At 33.4% G+C, this 23,611-nt stretch overlaps 1 protein-coding gene across 2 annotated transcripts; it reads right to left on the reverse strand.

Annotated features, from left to right (window-relative positions):
• Positions 1–7,703: 7,703 nt before the first annotated feature.
• Positions 7,704–18,576, reverse strand: LOC146138786 (uncharacterized). Of its 2 annotated transcripts, none has more exons than XM_083394281.1 (6): positions 18,506–18,576; positions 15,569–15,620; positions 13,815–13,883; positions 12,386–12,567; positions 9,135–9,239; positions 7,704–7,972 (listed from the first exon to the last, which is right to left on the reverse strand). In XM_083394281.1, exons 1-6 carry the CDS (start codon positions 18,572–18,574, stop codon positions 7,832–7,834), a joined length of 618 nt encoding a protein of 205 aa, XP_083250407.1. In that variant the 5' UTR covers positions 18,575–18,576; the 3' UTR covers positions 7,704–7,831. The 2 variants fall into 2 exon arrangements, with proteins under 2 accessions (XP_083250407.1, XP_083250406.1); XM_083394280.1 differs by having other exon boundaries at positions 12,377–12,567.
• Between the last annotated feature and the right edge of the window lie 5,035 nt (positions 18,577–23,611).

Raw genomic sequence — 23,611 nt, forward strand, 5'->3', positions numbered from 1 at the left:
ACAGAAATTGGATAATTTTAAAAATATCGAAAATCGAACAAAAAACAATTTCACTCAAACATTTTTGTCAAAATTGCATAAGATTCTGGCCTAAACTAATTTAAGCTGTCTTAACTTAATTAAATTGGATCATTTTAAAGAATTGAAAAAAGGAAAAAACTATGGCCAAAATTTCAAATTTTCTCACAAACATTTTTACTAAATTCTGTCCTAAACTAGTTTGAAAATAAAATTAGTAAATTTCCGAATAGAAATGGGTTATTTAATAAATTTTGAGAAATTTAAAAAACACGCAAGAGTATAGCCTTGCCAAAATTTTTAATTTTTGCTAAAAATTTTTGAATTTTGAATTTTTGCTAAAAATTGCTTAAAATTCTGGCATAAACTAGTTTGTAATGGTTTAAATTGGTTGCTTATGAAAGATCACTTAATATCCGAATAGAAATGTGTTTTTTAATAAATGTTAAGAAATTGAAAAAAAGGCCTTGCCTTTTTAAAAATTCTGGCCTAAACTAGTTTAAGGTGGTTTGAATTGGTTTCTCAATTAGAATTTGTTACTTTCCGAATGGAAAGTGGGTTATTGAACAAATATTGAAAATTGAAAAAAGAAAAGACCATAACTTGCCAAAATTTGAAATTGCATTAAAAACATTTTTTGCTCAAAATTGCGTAAAATTCTGGCCTAAACTAGTTTGAGGTGGTTTGAACTGGGTTGCTCAATTAAAATTAGTTAATTTACGAATAGAAAATGAGTTTTTGCAATAAATGTTAGGAAATTGAAAAACAGGCAAGACACATGCTAAAACTTCAAATTGCATTAAAAACTTTTTTTGCTCAAAATTGCTTAAAATTCTGGCCTAAACTAGTTTGATGTGGTTTAAACTGGTTGCTCAAAAAAATTAGTTAATTTCCAAATAGAAAGTGGGTTATTGAACAAATATTTAAAATTGAAAAACAGGCAAGACTACATAGCCTTGCCAAAATTTGAAATTTTACTCAAAAAATTTTTGCCTAAAAGTGCTTAAAATTCTGGCCTAAACTAGTTTGAAATGGTTTGAATTGATTGCTCAATTAAAATCAGATAATTTCCGAATAGAAAGTGAGTTTTTGCAATAAATGTTAGGAAATTGAAAAACAGGCAAGACGATAGCCTTGCCAAAATTTGAAATTTATCTAAAAACTTTTTTTGCTCAAAATTGCGTAAAATTCTGGCCTAAACTAGTTTGAGGTGGTTTTAACTGGTTGCTCAATTCAAATTTGTTACTTTCCGAATGGAAACTGGGTTATTGAACAAATATTGAAAATTGAAAAAAGAAAAGACCATAGCCTTGCAAAAATTTCAAATTTCACTCAAAAATTTTTTTGCTCAAAATTGTTTAAAATTCTGGCCTAAACTAGTTTGAGGTGGTTTAAATTGGTTGCTCAATTAAAATCGGTTAATTTCCAAATGGAAAGTGGGTTATTTAACAAATATTGAAAATTGAAAAAAGGCAAGAGTATAGCCTTGCCAAAATTTGAAATTTATCTAAAAACTTTTTATGCTCAAAATTGCTTAAAATTCTGGCCTAAACTAGTTTGAGGTGGTATGAATTGGTTTCTCAATTAAAATCAGTTACTTTCCGAATAGAAAATGGGTTATTGAACAAATATTGGAAATTGAAAAAAAGAAAAGACCATAGCCTTGCCAAAATTTGAAATTTATCTAAAAACTTTTTTGCTCAAAATTGCGTAAAATTCTGGCCTAAACTAGTTTAAGGTGGTTTGAACTGGTTGCTCAATTAAAATTTGTTACTTTCCGAATCTAAAGTGGGTTATTTAACAAATATTGAAAATTGAAAAAGGGCAAGAACATAGCCTTGCCAAAATTTGAAATTGCAGTAAAAACTTTTTTGCTCAAAATTGCGCAAAATTCTGGCCTGAAATAGTTTGAGGTAGTATAAATTGGTTTCTCAACAAAAATCGGTTAATTTCCGAATGGAAAGTGGGTTATTGAACAAATATTGGAAATTGAAAAAAAGAAAAGACCATAGCCTTGCCAAAATTTGAAATTGCATTAAAAATTTTTTTGCTTAAAATTGCGTAAAATTCTGGCCTAAACTAGTTTGAGGTGGTATGAATTGGTTTCTCAACAAAAATCGGTTAATTTCCGAATGGAAAGTGGGTTATTGAACAAATATTGAAAATTGAAAAAAAGAAAAGACCATAGCCTTGCAAAAATTTCAAATTTCACTCAAAAACATTTTTTGCTCAAAATTGCTTAAAATTCTGGCCTAAACTAGTTTCAGGTGGTTTGAACTGGGTTGCTCAATTAAAATTAGTTAATTTACGAATAGAAAATGAGTTTTTGCAATAAATGTTAGGAAATTGAAAAACAGGCAAGACACATGCTAAAACTTCAAATTGCATTAAAAACTTTTTTTGCTCAAAATTGCTTAAAATTCTGGCCTAAACTAGTTTAATGTGGTTTAAACTGGTTGCTCAAAAAAATTAGTTAATTTCCAAATAGAAAGTGGGTTATTTAACAAATATTGAAAATTGAAAAAAGGCAAGAGTATAGCCTTGCCAAAATTTGAAATTTATCTAAAAACTTTTTATGCTCAAAATTGCTTAAAATTCTGGCCTAAACTAGTTTGAGGTGGTATGAATTGGTTTCTCAATTAAAATCAGTTACTTTCCGAATAGAAAATGGGTTATTGAACAAATATTGAAAATTGAAAAAAAGAAAAGACCATAGCCTTGCCAAAATTTGAAATTTATCTAAAAACTTTTTTGCTCAAAATTGCGTAAAATTCTGGCCTAAACTAGTTTAAGGTGGTTTGAACTGGTTGCTCAATTAAAATTTGTTACTTTCCGAATCTAAAGTGGGTTATTTAACAAATATTAAAAATTGAAAAAGGGCAAGAACATAGCCTTGCCAAAATTTGAAATTGCAGTAAAAACTTTTTTGCTCAAAATTGCGCAAAATTCTGGCCTGAAATAGTTTGAGGTAGTATAAATTGGTTTCTCAACAAAAATCGGTTAATTTCCGAATGGAAAGTGGGTTATTGAACAAATATTGGAAATTGAAAAAAAGAAAAGACCATAGCCTTGCCAAAATTTGAAATTGGATTAAAAACTTTTTTTGCTCAAAATTGCGTAAAATTCTGGCCTAAACTAGTTTGAGGTGGTATGAATTGGTTTCTCAACAAAATTCGGTTAATTTCCGAATGGAAAGTGGGTTATTGAACAAATATTGAAAATTGAAAAAAGGCAAGAGTATAGCCTTGCAAAAATTTCAAATTTCACTCAAAAACTTGTTTTGCTCAAAATTGCGCAAAATTCTGGCCTGAAATAGTTTGAGGTAGTATAAATTGGTTTCTCAACAAAAATCGGTTAATTTCCGAATGGAAAGTGGGTTATTGAACAAATATTGGAAATTGAAAAAAAGAAAAGACCATAGCCTTGCCAAAATTTGAAATTGCATTAAAAACTTTTTTTGCTCAAAATTGCGTAAAATTCTGGCCTAAACTAGTTTGAGGTGGTATGAATTGGTTTCTCAACAAAAATCGGTTAATTTCCGAATGGAAAGTGGGTTATTGAACAAATATTGAAAATTGAAAAAAAGAAAAGACCATAGCTTGCCAAAATTTCAAATTTCACTCAAAAATTTTTTTGCTCAAAATTGCTTAAAATTCTGGCCTAAACTAGTTTGAGGTGGTTTGAACTGGTTGCTCAATTCGAATTTGTTACTTTCCGAATGGAAAGTGGGTTATTGAACAAATATTGAAAATTGAAAAAAAGAAAAGACCATAGCCTTGCCAAAATTTGAAATTTATCTAAAAACATTTTTCGCTCAAAATTGCGTAAAATTCTGGCCTAAACTAGTTTGAGGTGGTTTGAATTGGTTGCTCAATTCGAATTTGTTACTTTCCGAATGGAAAGTGGGTTATTGAACAAATATTGAAAATTGAAAAAAAGAAAAGACCATAGCCTTGCCAAAATTTGAAATTTATCTAAAAACTTTTTTTGCTCAAAATTGCTTAAAATTCTGGTCTAAACTAGTTTGAGGTGGTTTGAACTGGTTGCTCAATTAGAATTTGTTAATTTCCGAATGGAAAGTGGGTTATTGAACAAATATTGAAAATTGAAAAAACGAAAAGACCATAGCCTTGCCAAAATTTGAAATTTATCTAAAAACTTTTTATGCTCAAAATTGCTTAAAATTCTGGTCTAAACTAGTTTGAGGTGGTTTGAACTGGTTGCTCAATTAGAATTTGTTAATTTCCGAATGGAAAGTGGGTTATTGAACAAATATTGAAAATTGAAAAAACGAAAAGACCATAGCCTTGCCAAAATTTGAAATTGCAGTAAAAACTTTTTTGCTCAAAATTGCGCAAAATTCTGGCCTGAAATAGTTTGAGGTAGTATAAATTGGTTTCTCAACAAAAATCGGTTAATTTCCGAATGGAAAGTGGGTTATTGAACAAATATTGGAAATTGAAAAAAAGAAAAGACCATAGCCTTGCCAAAATTTGAAATTGCATTAAAAACTTTTTTTGCTCATAATTGCGTAAAATTCTGGCCTAAACTAGTTTGAGGTGGTATGAATTGGTTTCTCAACAAAAATCGGTTAATTTCCGAATGGAAAGTGGGTTATTGAACAAATATTGAAAATTGAAAAAAAGAAAAGACCATAGCCTTGCAAAAATTTCAAATTTCACTCAAAAACATTTTTTGCTCAAAATTGCTTAAAATTCTGGCCTAAACTAGTTTGAGGTGGTTTAAATTGGTTGCTCAATTAAAATCGGTTAATTTCAAAATGGAAAGTGGGTTATTTAACAAATATTGAAAATTGAAAAAAGGCAAGAGTATAGCCTTGCCAAAATTTCAAATTTCACTCAAAAATTTTTTTGCTCAAAATTGCGCAAAATTCTGGCCTAAACTAGTTTGAGGTGGTTTGAACTGGTTGCTCAATTCGAATTTGTTACTTTCCGAATGGAAAGTGGGTTATTGAACAAATATTGAAAATTGAAAAAAAGAAAAGACCATAGCCTTGCCAAAATTTGAAATTTATCTAAAAACTTTTTTTGCCCAAAATTGCGTAAAATTCTGGCCTAAACTAGTTTGAGGTGGTTTGAACTGGTTGCTCAATTAAAATCAGTTACTTTCCGAATCTAAAGTGGATTATTTAACAAATATTGAAAATTGAAAAGAGGCTAGATATAGCCTTGACAAAATTTCAAGTTTTACTCAAACTTTTTTTGTTATAAATTGCCTAAAATTCTGGCTTAGACTAGTTTATTGTGTTTTAAACTGGTTTATGAATAAAAATCATTGAATTTTCGAGGGGAAATTGCATAATTTAAAAATAACATGAATCGAAAAAAGGCAAAAAAATTTTCAATTCTACTCAAAATTTTTTTTTTAATTGGCCTAAAATTATGGCCTAAACTAGTTTGAGTGATTTGAATTGGTTGCTCAATTAAAATCAGTTAATTTCCAAATGGAAAGTGGGTTATTTAACAAATATTTAAAATTGAAAAAAGAAAAGACCATAGCCTTGCCAAAATTTCAAATTTTCTACAAACACTTTTTTGCCCTAAATTGCTTAAAATTCTGGCCTAAACTAATTTGATGTGGTTTGAACTGGTTGCTTAATAAAAATCACTTAATTTTGGAATGGAAATTGTGTTATTTAACAAATATTCAAAATTGAAAAAAAAAGCAGAGTATAGTCTTGCCAAAAATTTCAAATTTTACTGAAAATTTTTTGGGTGAAATGGCGCAACATTCTGGCCTAAACTAGTTTTATGTGATTTAAACTTGTTGCTCAATAAAAATCAGATAATTTCCAAATAATAGATTTTTAGAAACTTTTACCAAAAATTAAAATTTATTCAAAAAAGTTTGTGACAAATGGTTTCTTGATTAGTTGTTCTTTTCATTCTTGTTCTTGCAAACTCTATTTTTTTTTCTTTTTAAACTTTTCGCATCTTTTGCATTTTTCTTTTCTCTTTTTTTACTGATCTGATTGTACAAAAGAAAAAGACAAATTTGCAAAGGTTTGTTCGTAGTTCTAGAAAGTGTACGTCTATAATATGGCATCAAAACAATTTACACCGAGATCTTACATCGAACGAATTTTCCGTACATATTTAACTGCAAAAAAAATTGGTCGCCCATTGCACTTTTTACATGGAATACATAGATAGTATATATTGCACAATTGTAAATAGAACTTTAAAATCAAAAGGGAAAATTGCTTGAAAAACGAAAGCAAGGATTAGAGTTGCACAGAAGTTAGGCGCGCGTTTGGAAAACGGCTTAGCTTTATAATAAATAAATATATATATTTACACATTTCAGGCATATCTTGAGCGTAACAGTAGAGATCAGATACCACTATCGACTTGACGAACGTAACGCAGTCAAAAAGTACCTGATAATATTGTATTAACACTGTTGCACATCTGCCTTATGTCCCCGTACAATGACAACATGTTTTTTTAGTCCAATTTTGGTAATAATAATCAATATTTTTGTTTGTTTTTTAAAAAGAAAAAATTTCAAAGAAAAAAAAAACTAAGAGTGAAAAATTTAAGAGTAAAAAGACAACAGTATTAGTAAGCAAAAAACAATAGACCATATCTTTTTAGTTAGTATTTCAAAAAACTCCAAATCAAACTGTTTTATTGAAAGAAAAAATATTTTCTAACAGGTAAGTAACCAAAAAAAAAAGATTTTAAATTTTGTCTTGATTTACTTTAAAATGCGAGTTTTTTTGGCTGAAAACAACATCAGACAATATTTAGCGAAATACGAATAAGCCAAACATTTTTCTGATCGAATTGAAAGAAACGTTTCCAAGTCGGTTTCAAATGCTGTCGTTTGATGGCACCATAACAAAACAAGCGGACGATGGTTCAAAAAGTTTTTCCAGATCTCAAAAAGCAGTAACCCATTGTTTAAGGCGACTTGAGATTCCTCAAAAATATACCAGCGAATTTCATTGAATTTTGTTTTAAAACACTCAAATATAATATAACACGTTTAACCAAATCAAGATTAACAACCTCTCCATTGTTATAGCGAATTTTTAAGTGACTTTTCCATAGAGGAAAAATGATTTAAACTAACAAGATAGGCAAACCATTTTTTGCGATTCAAATAAACGCCCACTGTATATTGTAGCACGGGTGTATTTCTTCGGACAGCAAACTCAGCCGAGCAACGACAGCAGAACGTGTTTAGTACAGCACCCCGACACCACGTTGTATAGGTGTGCGAAAACTCAACCTAAACTTTAAAAGTTTTCGCTCAACGACTTCTGGCAGCTTAGACTTTCTTTATCAGCACTTTAGTTCACCATACAATAAAAAAACGGGTTTTAAAAAGGTGTCTATCAACACAGAAATGCAACGGCGTGGGGAAAAATTAGGACCGCTTTTAAAGTTATTAAAATGCAACACAACTTAAAAGTATTAAGTTGACTAAAAATGAAATGGTTAAGTAATTCAGCCAACATTGTCTTAAGCAATTTCAGTCAAAATTGCCCTGGAGATAGTACATAGACCTTGGCGTCGAGTTTCGAGGAGCGTTCTACGTTTCAATTTTTACCTAAAGGTTAAAAATCAAACCGAGGAGTACAACGATAAAAGAAGCACATTAAAAAAAAAAACAATAGGAAACTGGCACAAAACGGTTCGAAAAAAACCTTTCCAGCTTCGCAAAAGCGGCGTTTGTAAGGAGGAAAAAGACAAGAAATTCACTTAGTTACAAACGCGATGCCGTCTGTATCCCAAGGAACGAACGCGGTCCGCTTTTCGTCGGTCGTCATGGAAACGTGATGACGTCAGTGTGACGCGTTGGTGACGGGCGGAGCGGTGGGCGTTTGGTGGGCGTCGGCCGGTGCGCTTGGCAGTAAGTTGGTGGTCTCGTTGGCAGCCGCTGGTTGAGGCCGCGATATTACAGTCGTGTAGGGGGGTGGAGGCTCCTGTGACGTCATTAGGGTGGTTTTAAATTTTTATTTTATTTACGGCAGTCTCAAATATTGTTTTAGTTTGTGTCAGGTGCCAGCAATAAACCGTTTCTACTTTGACCTGATGAAGCACGGTTGTGCGAAAGCTTGTTAAGATTTTAATAACGTCATTGAGGTAATTTTATGACGTCATTGGGGTAATTTTAGATTATATTTACGTTGGTCTCAAATATGGTTCGTGTCAGGTTTTAGCAATAAACCATTTCTACTTTTTTGACCGAGTGAAGCACAGTTGTGCGAAACTTGTCGAGATTTCAATACAATTTCTCGTTGAATAGTGCCACCACCTATTTACTATAGATTCCGTGAATGTCGATCACTTTTCATTACATTAATTAAAAAAATAACTTTGCCAACGTTTCACTATGATTTAGGTATACAAAAAATCGTTATCGGGTAACGGTTGGTAAAACCGTAAAAATCGGGAATCGATTTCGGTCCTAAAAGTTTTGGTCGATCTCTACTATAAACAAAAAAATAATCACTTTTTGCACATCAGCTGTCGAGGCAAATAAAAAAGAACTCATTAAGAACAAAAACTAGTTTGCTACAACGCAACCTTCAGAGCATAATTGTTGAAGGTTGGAGTTTCGCATAGTAGTGACACTTAATGAGATATCACTGAACAAAAAAGTTACATAAAACCTGCATCTTTAACACTGGAGTAAGCAGTGATATAGTTAATGCAACAAACACACATCTTATGTTAGGTATTTGTGATATTGTTCCATAAATGTTACGTAATGATAATGCAATAATTTCCCCATCTAATAGAAAACTGTAACATTTAGAAATGCTTCGCGGCTTACCTTTAATAGCTTTGCGACCCACTGGCTGAGAAAGCATTGCTTCAGAGTATAACAGTCGAATGTTGTAGTTAGACGTACTATAAAAGCGCATACTGAAGTATAGCTAGCATTTATCTAACGTTTCGAATAAGTCTTAATTCCTTTTCTAAATCTGTTCTGTTAAAGATGGTGAAGATTTTAAAAATGAATAAAGACACACTCGAAACGTTCAACATGCTACCTACTTCAGTATGGGCTTTCATACTATACGTCCAAGTACAACGTAATAGCTTCTACTTTACAGTTTAAATTAATAGGGGTTGTCTTACCAGGTAGGGGAGGTTTTGAGGGGGGTTGGGGTCCACAGATGACGCGGGGGGTACCGTGCTCGTGGTCGCGGGGCTGTAGGGGGGTAGTGCCACAGGGGTGTATGGCTGAAACAAAGAAGCAGGGGTCTGTAGTTAGTTGGCCCCATACTTGGTACTTTATTTATATGTCAGATTATTTTTACAAAATTTACAGACGATCTGGTGCCAACTATTTAATCAATAAAGTCAAATTGACAAAAAAAAGTATATATTAATCCCAAAGCGGTAAAACAATGTACTAATTAACTTAATAGTAAAAACAACCAACCTATTGGCCAGAATACCGTTATTATAAATATGCTGTTGTTACGAAGCATAGTATACTAAAAATCAGTTCTTCTGGTATATATTTGTTTGTCTAACGTTTCGGCTAACTCTTCAGAAAGCGTTATTATCGTTAGGTAACCCGAACAATACAAAAATGTACCCTTAATTATGTGTACAACAGCTGTAACCCGATATATAAACCGGTAAACATCGAAGTCACAGTGTTATTTAAAAACGGCAAATACAAGTTATCCGTTAGCTTTAACTCTTCTTAATATCAGAATATTTTATTGAATAAATTATTCTTGTAAGTCTTCCTCACACATTCGTACTCTCACAAGCTTGTTAAAACAAGGATATTAAAGCGTTATTTTAAAAGAAGTCATAGGTTGTTTCAATAAACATTTTGCCGTATACAAACGTTTCGGCAATACCTCATGCCATCATCAGTGTAACGATGAAGCAATGTCACGACGTTGCCGAAACGTTTGTAAACGGCGAAATGTCGACCTTATCGAATATAATGGCTTTAGTGTTGTTATTGAAATTGAAAAAAAAACGTGTATTGTGTTCAAAAGTTTATTGGTAGTCATATGTTGTATTAAGTGTATTACAAAAAATGCCTTTTTGACAAGTCCCGTCATGATATTTTATATTTAACATGCAGCCCGCTGTTCAAAATAAGTGTCCCCCCCCCGGTATATATAAACTTGTTGGCCAATATATCGCTTTAGTTGTTGCGTAACAACCCAAAATTGACATATTTGCTGTCAGACTCATTAGAGATGATTGAGTGTATTCGTGTACAAGTTAAATCGTAAACGCGCAGCGAATGAGAGAGAAAAGGCGTTTCAGACAGACAAAATACTCGCAAATCGTCTGCGTTCTCTGTCTCATTAAAACGCAGCTATCAGCTGTTTAGGGGAGGAGGGTTTAAATTCGTGACTTTGTAATGTCCTAAACCGCTATCGTAAACATCCTCTGCAAACGCGCCGAAATTTCAGGCCACCTCTACGTTATGTTACTTTGCCTATATCGATCAATTGAGTGTCGACTCTCAGTAGCGGTAATTTTTTTCTGGTAAGGCCATACGACTAGTGTTGTAAAAAAATCTTTTTAACAAGTGTTGTAAACAAGTCATTTTGACCATGGGCATAAACAAGTCATTTTGACCATGGGCATAAACAAGTCATTTTGACCATGGGCATAAACAAGTCATTTTGACCATGGGCATAAACAAGTCATTTTGACCATGGGCATAAACAAGTCATTTTGACCATGGGCATAAACAAGTTATTTTGACCATGGGTATAAACAAGTTATTTTGACCATGGGTATAAACAAGTCATTTTGACCATGGGTATAAACAAGTCATTTTGACCATGGGCATAAACAAGTCATTTTGACCATGGGTATAAACAAGTCATTTTGACCATGGGTATAAACAAGTCATTTTGACCATGGGCATAAACAAGTCATTTTGACCATGGGTATAAACAAGTCATTTTGACCATGGGTATAAACAAGTTATTTTGACCATGGGTATAAACAAGTCATTTTGACCATGGGTATAAACAAGTCATTTTGACCATGGGTATAAACAAGTCATTTTGACCATGGGTATAAACAAGTCATTTTGACCATGGGTATAAACAAGTCATTTTTAAATGACGTAAATCCCAGTGAAGTCGTTTGCAAAATAGTTCAAGTCTGTGTTAAATCCTTTGCGCAAGATGGCAAGTCAAGGCGCAGTCCGACTGATTTCCAACAAAATAAAACGTTAAATTATTGAAATTGGTAAGCTCGCTGACCCTGAGAGATATTTCGACTGTACAAAAAAACAGTTTTTAATTTACAAAACATAGACATTTTTGTTATATTTAAAGATCCTATTAAAACAAAAATCCTAGCTAATCGGTCCAGTCTTTCAATACAATAACATTGGCATACAGACACAGTGCATTAAACAACAAATAACTTAAAACTTGAATAATTAAGTTGCACTTATAGGGTCGAGAGAAGACTAAACCTAGCTGACTAACCTTAAACGAGCATAGCAGAAATTGGGGTAACAACTCATCAAATTTTAGTAAAGGTTATTTAATAAAACACTTTCAGGATTAAAGCACAATCCCAGCATTACCCTAATACCCTCTCTGTAGGCAACTTGAAACATGTTTTATAAAACAGATACTGATGTATGTTCAATAGTACTCATACACCCTTATCGCTTTACACACGATGTCAAATGTTGTATTTCAAAATCCAGTAAATCCTTTCTATGGAACCGACTCCACCGTTATATCGCAAGCTAACCAACCAACTAGTTATGTTTTTACCGTGGAAAAATGTTTTCATGGATTTAAACCGGTTGCCAGCATTAGCCTAATACCCTCTCTGTACAGGCAACTCGGAACATATTTATAAAACAGATACTAAATTTACATAAGAAATAGAATCGACTTCGCAACACTGAAACAGACTTGCGGATAATCCTAACATGATCCTGAATAATTAGCCAAATAAAACAGAAGAGCCACAATTATTTAAATCATATTTGGAAATTATGAACCTAATAAAGCCTGAAAAAAGTAATTATGTGTCTTGTTGTTTTTAAAACCCAGTAAATCCCTTTTCTAGGCAACCGACTTGACCGTTATAACTGCATTTAATAGTTGCAATACAACCTATTTGCTGTACAAACGATGTCAAATGTTGTATACTAAAACCCAGTAATGCAGCAGCCCTAGCAATCGTTTCTGTAAGCAATCAACTCGGTCGTTAAGCGAAAACTAACCAAACTATTTAAAGTTCTACCTCCCAAACGCTCGAACCGAAAATAATTTAGGGATTAAAACACAATACCCCAAATTACCCTAACACCCTATCTGTAAGCAATCGACTCGACCGTTGCAACGCAGTCCCAGCCGCAGTACCTTCCATACGTTTTCATCGTATGACTCCCGACTGGAGTATCTTCTGAACCTCCGGAAGACACTGAAGGAGGACTCTCTCCGGAGGAATCCACCATAACCGTCGCTACCTCCTCCACTGCTACTTCCACTGCAGTAGTATCCGCAACACGAGAAGATGGCAGTGATCACAACAAAGGCCACCACCCAGAACCCTGTGTTAAAGAGAAATAATACAAGTCTTACAAAAGAGGTCTTGTACGGTTGTGATGTCAGCTAGTCAATGCTTCACTCTGGCAGATTTATTTGTTATACGCATTCTGCGTCGAAGCAATGTGTGTTTAAGCGAAAAGCGGGGACTTAAGTGAACTTAAGTCACTGTTTTAAAATGACTTGGCTTGGTCTTAAGTTTTTCAGACAAATGACTTGGCTTGAAATTAAGGGTTTTCATTTACCATTTTACTATAAAATTGCGCTATTTATCGTAAGTTTGGCACATAAAACTATTAGATTGCTACAGGTTGTTTTTTTTGTTATTTTTTAGTTGAATTATGGCTTATAATAATCGGACAAGTTTGCCTTTTGTAATCGTTTGACTTGAAGATGACTTGCTGTAAAAATGACTTGACTGGAACTTGACTTGAGCAACTGATGACTTGGACTTAGACTTGATTTGCTATTTTTTTGAAAAATACTTGACTTGGACTTAAGTTATTTTACAACTGACTTGATTTGGACTTTTACTTGTTTATAACACTGATATATACAGGAACAAGCTAGGTTATACCACTGAATAAAAACCCTACGTTCGAAAAAAACAGTTTAAATGTCAAAAACAGTTTTGTAACTGATTTGAATTTTCTAGTACCGGTATAGTGAATTATTTTGCTCAAAAGATAAAGGTCAAATCGGGTCATTTGTCCGAAACACTCAAGTCAATTCAAGTCATTTGCTTAAAATATTTATGTCAAGTCAAGTCATTTCCCCAAATAACTTAAGTCAAGTAAATGCTGGAGCGAAGAAACGGCCGAACTAATCGTAAAAAATATTGTAAAATTTGTTACAATAGGTTTTGAGTTTTTAACATAACATGGCAGTGGTCACTTCAAAGGCCAAAACCCAGAACCCTGTATTTACGGAGAATTATTCAAAGTTTAAAATACATCATGATTAGGCGAAAAACCGTCGAACAAATCGTAAAAAATATTGTGAAATTTGAACTCGAGTCACAATCAGTTTTGTTATTGGTTTAAATTCTCTTAACTATAAATGTTCACATTTTAAGGCGGCGTTTCTTCAAGTCAAGCCCTCTGTCCAAAAAGTTAAGTCAAGCCATTCGTCTATAAGAATTACGTACAGTGCAGGCATTTGCTCAAAAGACTCAAGTCAAATAATTTGCGAAATTAGGTCATGTGCCTTTTACTTGACCTCGAAAAAGAAATGAAAACGGAAGAGAACTTACACCAAACTTTCCAGATTTCCTGCCAGCAGCAGTCCTGGTAGTGCGATCCACAACAGTAGGCCGTCACGCCTGCATAGAAATCATACGAGCTTGATTAATGAGCGCCACTTCCTGTGAAAATAAGCGCCGCGCGCGCAACTTCCCGTTTGCCGCGCAACATAGAAATCAACAAGCGAGATATTATTAGAAAAAAGGGTTTTTCGTTTTGGCGAGTGTTGAAACGACGATTGATCACCATGGCTTCCGTTTAGGCAAGAGGTTTATTTCGGTCGATGTAATGCTTTAACTTCTTAAGACTACGGATGTTTAGGTGTTGACGGTAAGTTTATCATGTTACATAAAATACAAATTAAGCTGTTGCCCGTAAAACAAGGGTTTCATTGATAAATCGGATACCTACAGTGAAATGGACTTAGATGTTTACCGTAAATTCTCGAAACGAAACAACACTTCTAACAAAGCAAAATATCGCATTATAGAGATATCTTCGGTAACATCTTTAACTTTTTGAAAAAAGTTCGACAAAATTTGAAATAAAAAAAAACGCCAAAAAAGCATAAATTTCCCGCAAAATATGTCTTTCAGTTGTTGAGATATCTGTGCTTGTTTGGATGAGCGCAAAATTAATATCCGGGCTGTTCTATTACTTAAGCAGAAACAGGCGCACATAATTACATTCTTATTATTGCGCCAAGAGTATTTATAGAACAATTAATTAAGCAAACAACAATTAAAAATTCCATTGGTAATAGTGGATCATTACTTTGATAAAATAAAAGCTACTTAAGTCCATTGTGCTAAACCAGGGGTCGTCAAACTTTTTTTTATCAAACTGCAAGGCCTGAAGATTGCGAGACAGATTTATATTTTTGCGTCGAACTCTGTTAACTTAATTATCGTTATACGAACAAGATATAAATAAGTAAACAATAAAAACTGTGATCTATAATTAGTTGACGTTAAGTTAAAAATTTCATCAAAATTTGGTTTTGAATTGCAACCGACAACATTGCAACTGTAATTATCTTTATTAAGGAAAGCCGGCAGAATAATTCTGCGGGCCGGATATGGCGTAAAGCGGTGATTTGGTGAAACCTGTTTTGGTCAACCAGTGATTTTCGATCGGTGTTTTATGGAACTTTCGTACAATGAATAAATTTTCACGGACAAACTTGGACAACTAGATTTATTTTATCTTTAAATATTAAATTAGAATTACATCATGTTGGTTTTATCAAATACGATTATAATTACAATTAGATCAATTAGGTTTTCTCAAATTAGATTAGAACCAGAAGTACCGAATTCTTAAAAAACGGATTCAAACAAAAATTTAAAATAGAATTACATTTATTTAACCTTCACAAATTTCATTTAAATCGAAAATTATTTGAACAAGTATGTGAATGGTAAATTTGTGTTTGCTAATTTTTACGCCTTTTAATTGCATACAAGTCGTTCTAACCAAAGAGATTTAAATCAAACTCTTTGTTTTAACTGAAAGATTAAAAATGCCGTTGGATACAGTAGCATGTTTGCTAAAGTTCGAATTAGATTAAGAACTATAGAATTAGCCGCATTTTGCTCTAAATCATTGAATTATAAAACTATAATTATCTGGTAATTTTTATAGTTGTACATCTGTTTGCGGAACAGTAGTGTTACGGGGAGCACCGGGTTAAAAATCACTGGATTAACGAGCTTTGTTCAAGAATTGTATTTAATCATACTGTAGGAAAACACACACAGCTTACCGTAACAGTATTTAAGTGGGAATCCATAACCGGCATTGCACACCACATCAGCCTATGACAACAAAACGGAGGAGGTTTAGCACAAATTGTTCTTGATACAAGGCACAATATACTAAAAGAAGCACTTATTTTATCAAACGTTTCGGCTACCTAAACAGGATGCCTTCTTCATCAGAGAATGCAATTATGGCTGACAAAGGTGTGTCTTTATACCAGGGGTGGGCAAACTGCGGCTCTCCGGCATGTTTTTTGCGGCTCTTCAAGTTGGATCGTAAAATTCCAAAAAATTGTAAAGGCTACCAAGCGTACCGTTTATAAACGTTTCTTTTTATATTCTTTATTTCAGCCAGCATTTCGTTTATGACGTAACACTAGACAGAAAGACCAAAGAGTTAGTTAACAAAACACTGGTATTAATAAATATTGTGTGTTATTTTGCTATTATTGGTATTATTATTGTGTTGATTATTACCGTTTTGTTATATTACAATTCTGTTATTATTGTAGCTGGCTTGGCATTATTTACGGTTTTTGTATTGAAATAATTTTGGGGCTCTCTGGTACTTGTATTTTCTGAAAATGGCTCTTCCATTGAATACATTTGCCCACATTTCTCCTAGCACTTATGTAACTACCCTGATAAAGACATCCTTCATATTTATCCGAAACGTCAGATAATATAAGTTAATACAGGAAGAGCTTCTTTTTAGTAGGAGGCCTCGTATCAACATAGGTCATAGACTGTTGAACATACAGACGGAGCTTGTTAGGCAAACATGATATTCTAAGGCTGTATTTTATCACGTTATGCGTTCTCGAAAATTCCATTGACACTTGTTTTTTGTTTTGAAACTTTAGATTTAATAAAATGTTTCCGCAAAGTGTTGTTACATGTATAATAACCGTTAAAAAGACGTTTTAGAATGAAGTTCATTGATGCAAAGTTATAATCTCTTTAAGTCAGGCGTGAATAATAATAAGACAGGTTTGTCAGTCACAAAAGTTTACTTAAATAATTCCAGTCTCAATAGTGTCTTATTCGATGTCTTTTATCGTAAAACTGACATTTTTCCAACTGTTATAGGCATTCTGTGACGTCACACAACGCGGTTGTCTCACTGACGTCATTTGGTAGCGGTGACGTCACAATACATATACCAGTTTTAACTACGAGTGACGATAAACAACAAAACAATTCGTACACTACTTTTCGCCACTTTAAACTGCTTGAGTAAGATACTTTCTTGGAAATTTTAAACTTTATCAAGGATTTTTGGAAATTATTGATACCCGATATTTTTGGCTAACAGTACGGATGTCTGACGCGATACAGAATGACGTCATTAATATGGCAAATAAGCTAAATTAATCCTATTGAAATAACAAAGGTATTATGCTTTATAGTTTATCGGTTATTTGGCCGAAGGTTGATTTTATAATGCAATATTTTTAATACAACATTTTTTTGAAAAGTTTGCCTTTGATAAAGTAACAAAATGTAAGGCAGGATGTCGTGACGCACCGTTTTAGAGAACCTCTTAGATATCATTTGACCTTTATGAATAAAACCGCATTTGCAGGGGAAACGTTGCAATAGGACTGCTGGCTGCTGTTGTTATTTGTGCGCCTGTATCCTGTTCCCATCGAGCTATTTTGGGAAGCTTACCTAATGCTAAGCGCAAATTACGCGCAAATATCGACACTCGCCTTTTCTCTACTAATTGGGTACTTAGTTGTAGGGCAAAGCGGTCGAACACTTGGAACAAGAGAAATAGTTTATAGCGTTTAGGTGTCCCAGTCAATTCCGTATTCGTTAAACAACAAACAACATGACCGTGTGCGGATCTAGGGTTTTTGACGTCACAAAGTTTCATCAAAACGTGACGTCATGGAAAAACAAATCTTAAGTACACTAGAGTAATGCTTTCTTCCATTTGGTATAGTTTTACGTTAAGTTTAGAGAAAAAATAAACAAATAAACGCATCATAAAATAACTTGGGTTGAAATTCAGTGTTTTTATTCTACTTTTTTATCCCAATTTTTTTTTTTTGTTTGAGTTATTGCTCATGTAAGAATTTCAATTTTATTTTATTTTCACGTTTTATTTTTATTTTCTGGACAATGACTGACCTGCTCTTATAATGACTTGACTTTTTATTTTACGAAAAAGACTTAAAAAAAAACTTTGACTTCAGTTATTTCACAAATGACTTGACTGGGGCTACTCAAAATGACTTGAATATAACACAGGAATATCACTTTCTACAGCAGTTTAACAATCATCTTTGCCTAGCAGTCCAAGAACAGTCGTATTGTATGTTAAATTACGGTCAAGTGATAATATATTAGATAATGTGACAAAAAATAGAAAACCTATCATGTTTCGAACTACTCAGTGTCCCACATTTTCCCAACCATATTGTGTTAATGTGTAGGTAAGTTTTAAGATACTCTAACGGTAAAGCAATTTTGGCAAGGCAGAAAGTACTGGGCGATCACGAGTAATATGGGTGTAACTTGTCTGAAAAAAACAACAACATTGGAAGTGGCAATTCGACCGGATCACTCTTTTAGGTTTGCACCAATACGTGAATAATTATTGATTAGGGTTAAGGTGGGGTCAACGTTTGGGTTTTGGTGGTGGTAGTATTAGATTTCAATTTCTGAGTTTTTCATAATTTCAATGATTTTTTCGGAGATCAATTTAACTGACTTTTCTTAGCCGGTTAGTAGCTCAGAAGGTGCCTATAGTCTATTTAACCGGATCACTCCTTTACGCTTGCACCCGTTAGTGATTATATTTCGATTTTAACTATTTTGGTGTCCGGGTGAATAGCCTCTTTAAATAACATTTTAAGAGTTCAGTATAAGCGCTAAACGTTTCGTATTCCATTACATCGTAACATGAACTATAAGAAGTAAACTGGATTTCTTACCTTAACGACGCTTAACAGGTTTAATATCCAAATAAAAAGGCATTGTTTAAGGCAGTGTACGTCCGTCATACCTACTACACAAACCTAAAGCCTGAAAAGAAAGAATTTGCATAAAATGCATAATGTTGATCATTCATCTCAAATGCACCAGCGCAACGCCGGGGTTTTAAGCACGCCATTATTCCTCTGTTCACGCTATATGTGTTTCAATTGAACAAGGGTTGCACATAGCACATGTATGTAAAGTTCGCTGTTATAGGCTATTTTTCAATTACAGTTTTACGTTCACTATTATCGGGAATAGAGGCAAAACAACAAACAAATTAACTAAAAAACAAAACTATATTTCGAAAATGATTAAATGAATAAAGAATTATTTGAAAGGTTTACAAAACTCCACCAACTTATGTATGGTCTTTTATATTCATTCTACGTTTAATTACAAACTGTAACCTTAACTTATTTAAATCCTTTACAAAATGCAACCTACATCTGTATGAAATAGTTTTTCCACGTCCAAATACAACATCCATTCATTGTACTCAGATTTATTCGAAACGTTGGCATAGGCTTTGATATTAATTTTACCTCTATAAATATAAACTTCAGCCATTATCTTAAGTTTTATTCTAACGTTCACAAAATGCTTTCTATACTTCTGTATGGGCTTTATTCATTTTACGTCTAATACAACCTCCAGCTAGTATGCTTCAAAATATGTAAAACCATAATCAAACAAACACTGAGACGTCCTGAAGATTAAACCCATCCTTAAATGCCCAGTTCTACCAATTGTTATTCAATATTTTAGTTTATTAATTTTTTGTGTAGCAATTTAAATTTCTTTAGGCCCGCATCTAAAGGCTACGTCTGCGTTAAGCCAGGTTGTAGCAAACTTTGTAAAAAAACGTTGCGTAAAAAAAGACTGTAGGACTACAGCGTACGGACAAAACACTTCCCACTTCCTTTAACAGTAGCTAGACTTTTTGGAAGTTTTTGGTCAGCTACATTGAAACTTCGCTGCCGTGAGCACGATTTGGTTTTGCTTAACAAGTCCAGGCGAATACTATTGTCTACAGGCCGTTACTGGGACGACTATTTCCATATGGAAAAAGTGTGCGGCAATCTTAACTTAACCACCGAACACTTTCGTTAATTTTTGCTGACAGGTAAAACTTGTAATTAAGATGATCAAAAATATAGATATCGACCTGCTTTTTAGTATCACAAAGAAATGAAGACTACGCCTTGACAAGTGGCGTTATAACTGATACATTAGCGGCTTAGCCTATACCAGGGGCAGACTAGGACAACTAGATAATTCATTAAATTAGAGAAAAATGCGGCTAATTCTAGTTCTAATCTAATTTGGATTTTTCCAAAACTGCTTTATTGTCCAACGGTATTTTTAGTGACTCAGTTCAAACATAGAAATTTCAATTAAAACTCTTTGGTTGGAACGACTTGTATCTCATTTTTACAATCTAAAACCATAAAAAGGATTAAAAATTAGCACACACACACATTTACCATTCACATTCTTATAAGAATAATTTGCGATTAAATTAAATTGAATGTAAATATTTATATGTGATTCTAGTTGAAAGTTTTTTTTTTAGGAATTCGGTAATTCTAATTCTAATCTAATTTAGAAAAGCTAAAATGCTCTAATTTTAATTCTAATCTAATTTTAAAAAGCTAAAATAAATCTAGTTGTCCAAGTCTGACCAGGGGTGTCCAACTCAAACATGCCGGCGTGCCAATTTTTATCATATAACTTCTTCCCGTGACAAAGTTCACTAAATAATTTTTTCTAGTGAATAAAAGCGCTTTTTACAAATAATAAAAACGTGTGGTAGCATGTGCGCATTATTGCATCTAAGTGTACAATATAATGTTATATTATTAGAAGTAATTGTTGGTTCTTGTCGTGATTGTGGCGATTGTTTTATATTGTAAATAAACAATGAAAATTTGCTGAATAAAAAATTAAGTATTTTTTGACAATTGGCTGAATAACAAACTAAGTTTTTTAGGGGGGCTTGAGTGCCAATTTTTATTAGGTCGCGTGCCCTACTTCGCTTGCCAGGACACCCCTGGCCTATACCAGTGTTTATCAAACAGTTTCTCGCGACCAACCGCATACTAAGCGTAAGTACATTAAGTTTCAGCGACTCAATTCTCTCCACTGGACGCTTGTAAGAAAACAAAATATAGGACATTGCAATAAATAATTTCGAATTTAACTTATATGACTCATGTCAAAAAAAAAAAAAAAAAAAAAATCTTGTTCGGAAACAATCAGGCTGACAGAATCCTGCCAGCTTTCTGGTGCGGCAACAAGCATTTTCGCCTAAATTCGTCGGGTTTTGGGGTAGCGCCCCTAAACTAAAATGCTGTGTTTGGCCTAAGCAGTACTTCCCAAACAGTGGGTCGCGACCCATTGGTGGGTTGCGTAGCTATTTCAGGTGGGTCTCGAAGCATTTCTAAGTGTTACAGTTTCTATTAAATCGGAAAATTACTGCTTTTAAATGGAAATTACTGCATTTTAATGCTACGTTGCGTGTGAGCTTGTCTCCAATCAAGCCCCGACTTCATCAGATAATATACAAGCTCAAGTTTCGCATGAATAGTAATTTGCATGTTTATACATTTCTTCTCTTAATAGTAAATTGCATGTTTATACATTTCTTCTCTTAATAGTAAATTGCATGTTTATGGTTATATCTTATTGTGAGTCAAACAATTAAACTTGCATTAATAGTGGGTCGCGAACTTAAAAAGGTTGGGGAGCACCGGCCTAAGGAATGTATCAAACTTGCCATGTTTAGGCGATAAACAAGCTATTAACGAGTAAATTAGACAACAAAACGTTGCGCGTCAGTCGCAAACTTTTGTGGCATGCAAAAGTACAACCTGGGGCCTAGGGGTGCACATGTGTCCTTACTTACTCTGACACTGTTACATAAATAAGCTGTTTTCAGACGAACGCAAACATGCAGCTCAAAACCAGATTGAAAAGCGCAATAAAAAGATTATTTGGGTAAATTCAATTTGTATTGCGCAATAAAAGATTATTTGGGTAAAATCAATTTGTATTGCTTGAAATAACGATTTTTTTTTCAATTTAAAAGAAATTGTTTGCCGAGGTTATCACACAATCAGTGCAACATGTCATAGTATGCACAGTACACAATCACAGCAAAACTATGTCAAAGTTCGCGCGAGGCGCAAAATTGTTTGCGTAATTAAAACAGCCCAAAATATAAGCCAGTGTCTCCTACTGACTTTTCCTCACGAAACAGCGTGCGTCACACTTCCGTAACTTTTTTAAGAAAGGCACCACAAAATTATTTTCTACCAATTGTAGTGTGTAATGTTAAAAAGATTTGCTTTTTAATTTTTTTTTGCACCAATTTCTTCGGTTTTCAGACTGATTCTTTGGCCGATTGGCAAGTCGCCAGTATTCTGACATGCTGGAAACAATCTCAATAAACCTAACCATATAAAATTGCTGCAGTTGGTGACCAAGCAAATCAAATGGCGACACAATCTTGTGTAGCGTGGCCTGTGGGTTTAGAAAAACTAACTTAAACAGATTTAAAAACAGATACGAGTGAGAATGTCACATTTTGGATAAATTAGCAGACGCTACAGTCTAAGCCTGGTCCGAAAATAAAATAAAGCTGTATGTCAAGCTATACCTGCAGTTTTAGACTGACTGCACCCTGTACATATCTATAAGTTGATCGTCAATAAATTGAAACAATGTTAGTAAATTCAACCTTCATTTTAACTGACTCCAACTTTCACTATGCATATAATACTACGACAAAGAATTTAGAACAACATCGACAAAAGAACGAATACATCTTGGGGTACTACTAAATCCGCCAAAGTAGAAATTTCCCAGTTATAATTGTCAGTTAGATGCATCATAATTGCCATTGTGATATTACAATACAAAGGCACGCACGTCTACAGTTGACAGCAACCTGAAAAACTATGACTGGTAGCTGTAAAAAGAAAAATGATCACGTTATTTATCGTGGTTTATCGTCATTTCCAGCGAACCAATTAAGTCACAAGATATATAAGTGCCTACCGGGGGATTTGGCGATTTATATTCATTAAAATCCGGGATAATCCGTCGAGGATTAAAGTTTCATTTACCGATAGATCAATGTAATTGTAGATGATTCTAATTTCAATGTAAGTTTTACGACAAGCAAAACAGTGCTACTGAAAGCTGAGTTATTGTATACCAACTCTGACATAAATATACCAAACACCTTAAAATCTCTTCTAGTACAACTGCCAGTTTACTAAAGGTTTTCTTGGTGTGGCAGAATATCCAGCAGCGGAAAATAATAAAACTATAAAAAAGAAAAATCAATAAAAAACGGGAAGCAGATTGGGTATTTAGCCTGTGTTATAGAGGGCTGTTTTTCAGTAAGATTGTGTAAATAGCGCTTATGAATGTGCTTGCAACCAGTGGCATTCATAATGGTCACACATGCATTAACCAAGAAAAACTGCAAACCTAGAAAATGTTTAGGGTTAACCAATCATTACTGGGCTAAAAAATACTAGAAGTTTGAAAAACTTACAAGTACTGGCTGATAAAAAAACAACAACAAAAAACGATTCTAACAACTGTTTTACAAGAAGTAACAAGTTTGACGTGCTATCAAAAATATAACAAACAAAACAAACACGCAATAATTTTTGTTTTAAGTAATTAGAAATGAAACAAATAAAGACTAATATTACTATCAAGCGGTAATAAATAGCATCCAATATCACTGTAAAAATTGCTCCCTTTAACACGAGTTTTTTTCAGTTTTGGTTCACAGCAGTGGTTTTCAAACTTTTTCAGTATGTCGCACAACAAGAAAAGCAAAACCATTACAAAACACTAATATCGTAAGTAACAATCGCCTTTAATGCACGACAAGACTAAAGGTAAATGCCTTAATAACATCACTAACATATTATTAACATAGTGTGTCTTCAATACTTTCCTGTGTCCCTTTTGTACGGTAACACGTAGAAGTTTATTCCAAAAGTTTGAAAACATATGCTTTAAGAATCTTTCGAGACAAA

Source organism: Ascidiella aspersa, chromosome 7 (assembly GCF_963924565.1).
Source record: "Ascidiella aspersa chromosome 7, kaAscAspe10.2, whole genome shotgun sequence".
Taxonomy (NCBI): domain Eukaryota; kingdom Metazoa; phylum Chordata; class Ascidiacea; order Phlebobranchia; family Ascidiidae; genus Ascidiella; species Ascidiella aspersa.

Coding starts and splice junctions, on each gene's coding strand:
- LOC146138786 (XM_083394280.1), bottom strand. CDS start 18,574: ATGACGGACGTACACTGCCTTAAACAATGCCTTTTTATTTGGATATTA. Junction 12,568..13,814: donor GGAAATCTGGAAAGTTTGGT/GTAAGTTCTCTT, acceptor TCTTTAACACAG/GGTTCTGGGTGGTGGCCTTT. Junction 9,240..12,376: donor ACGATGAAAACGTATGGAAG/GTACTGCGGCTG, acceptor TCTTTGTTTCAG/CCATACACCCCTGTGGCACT.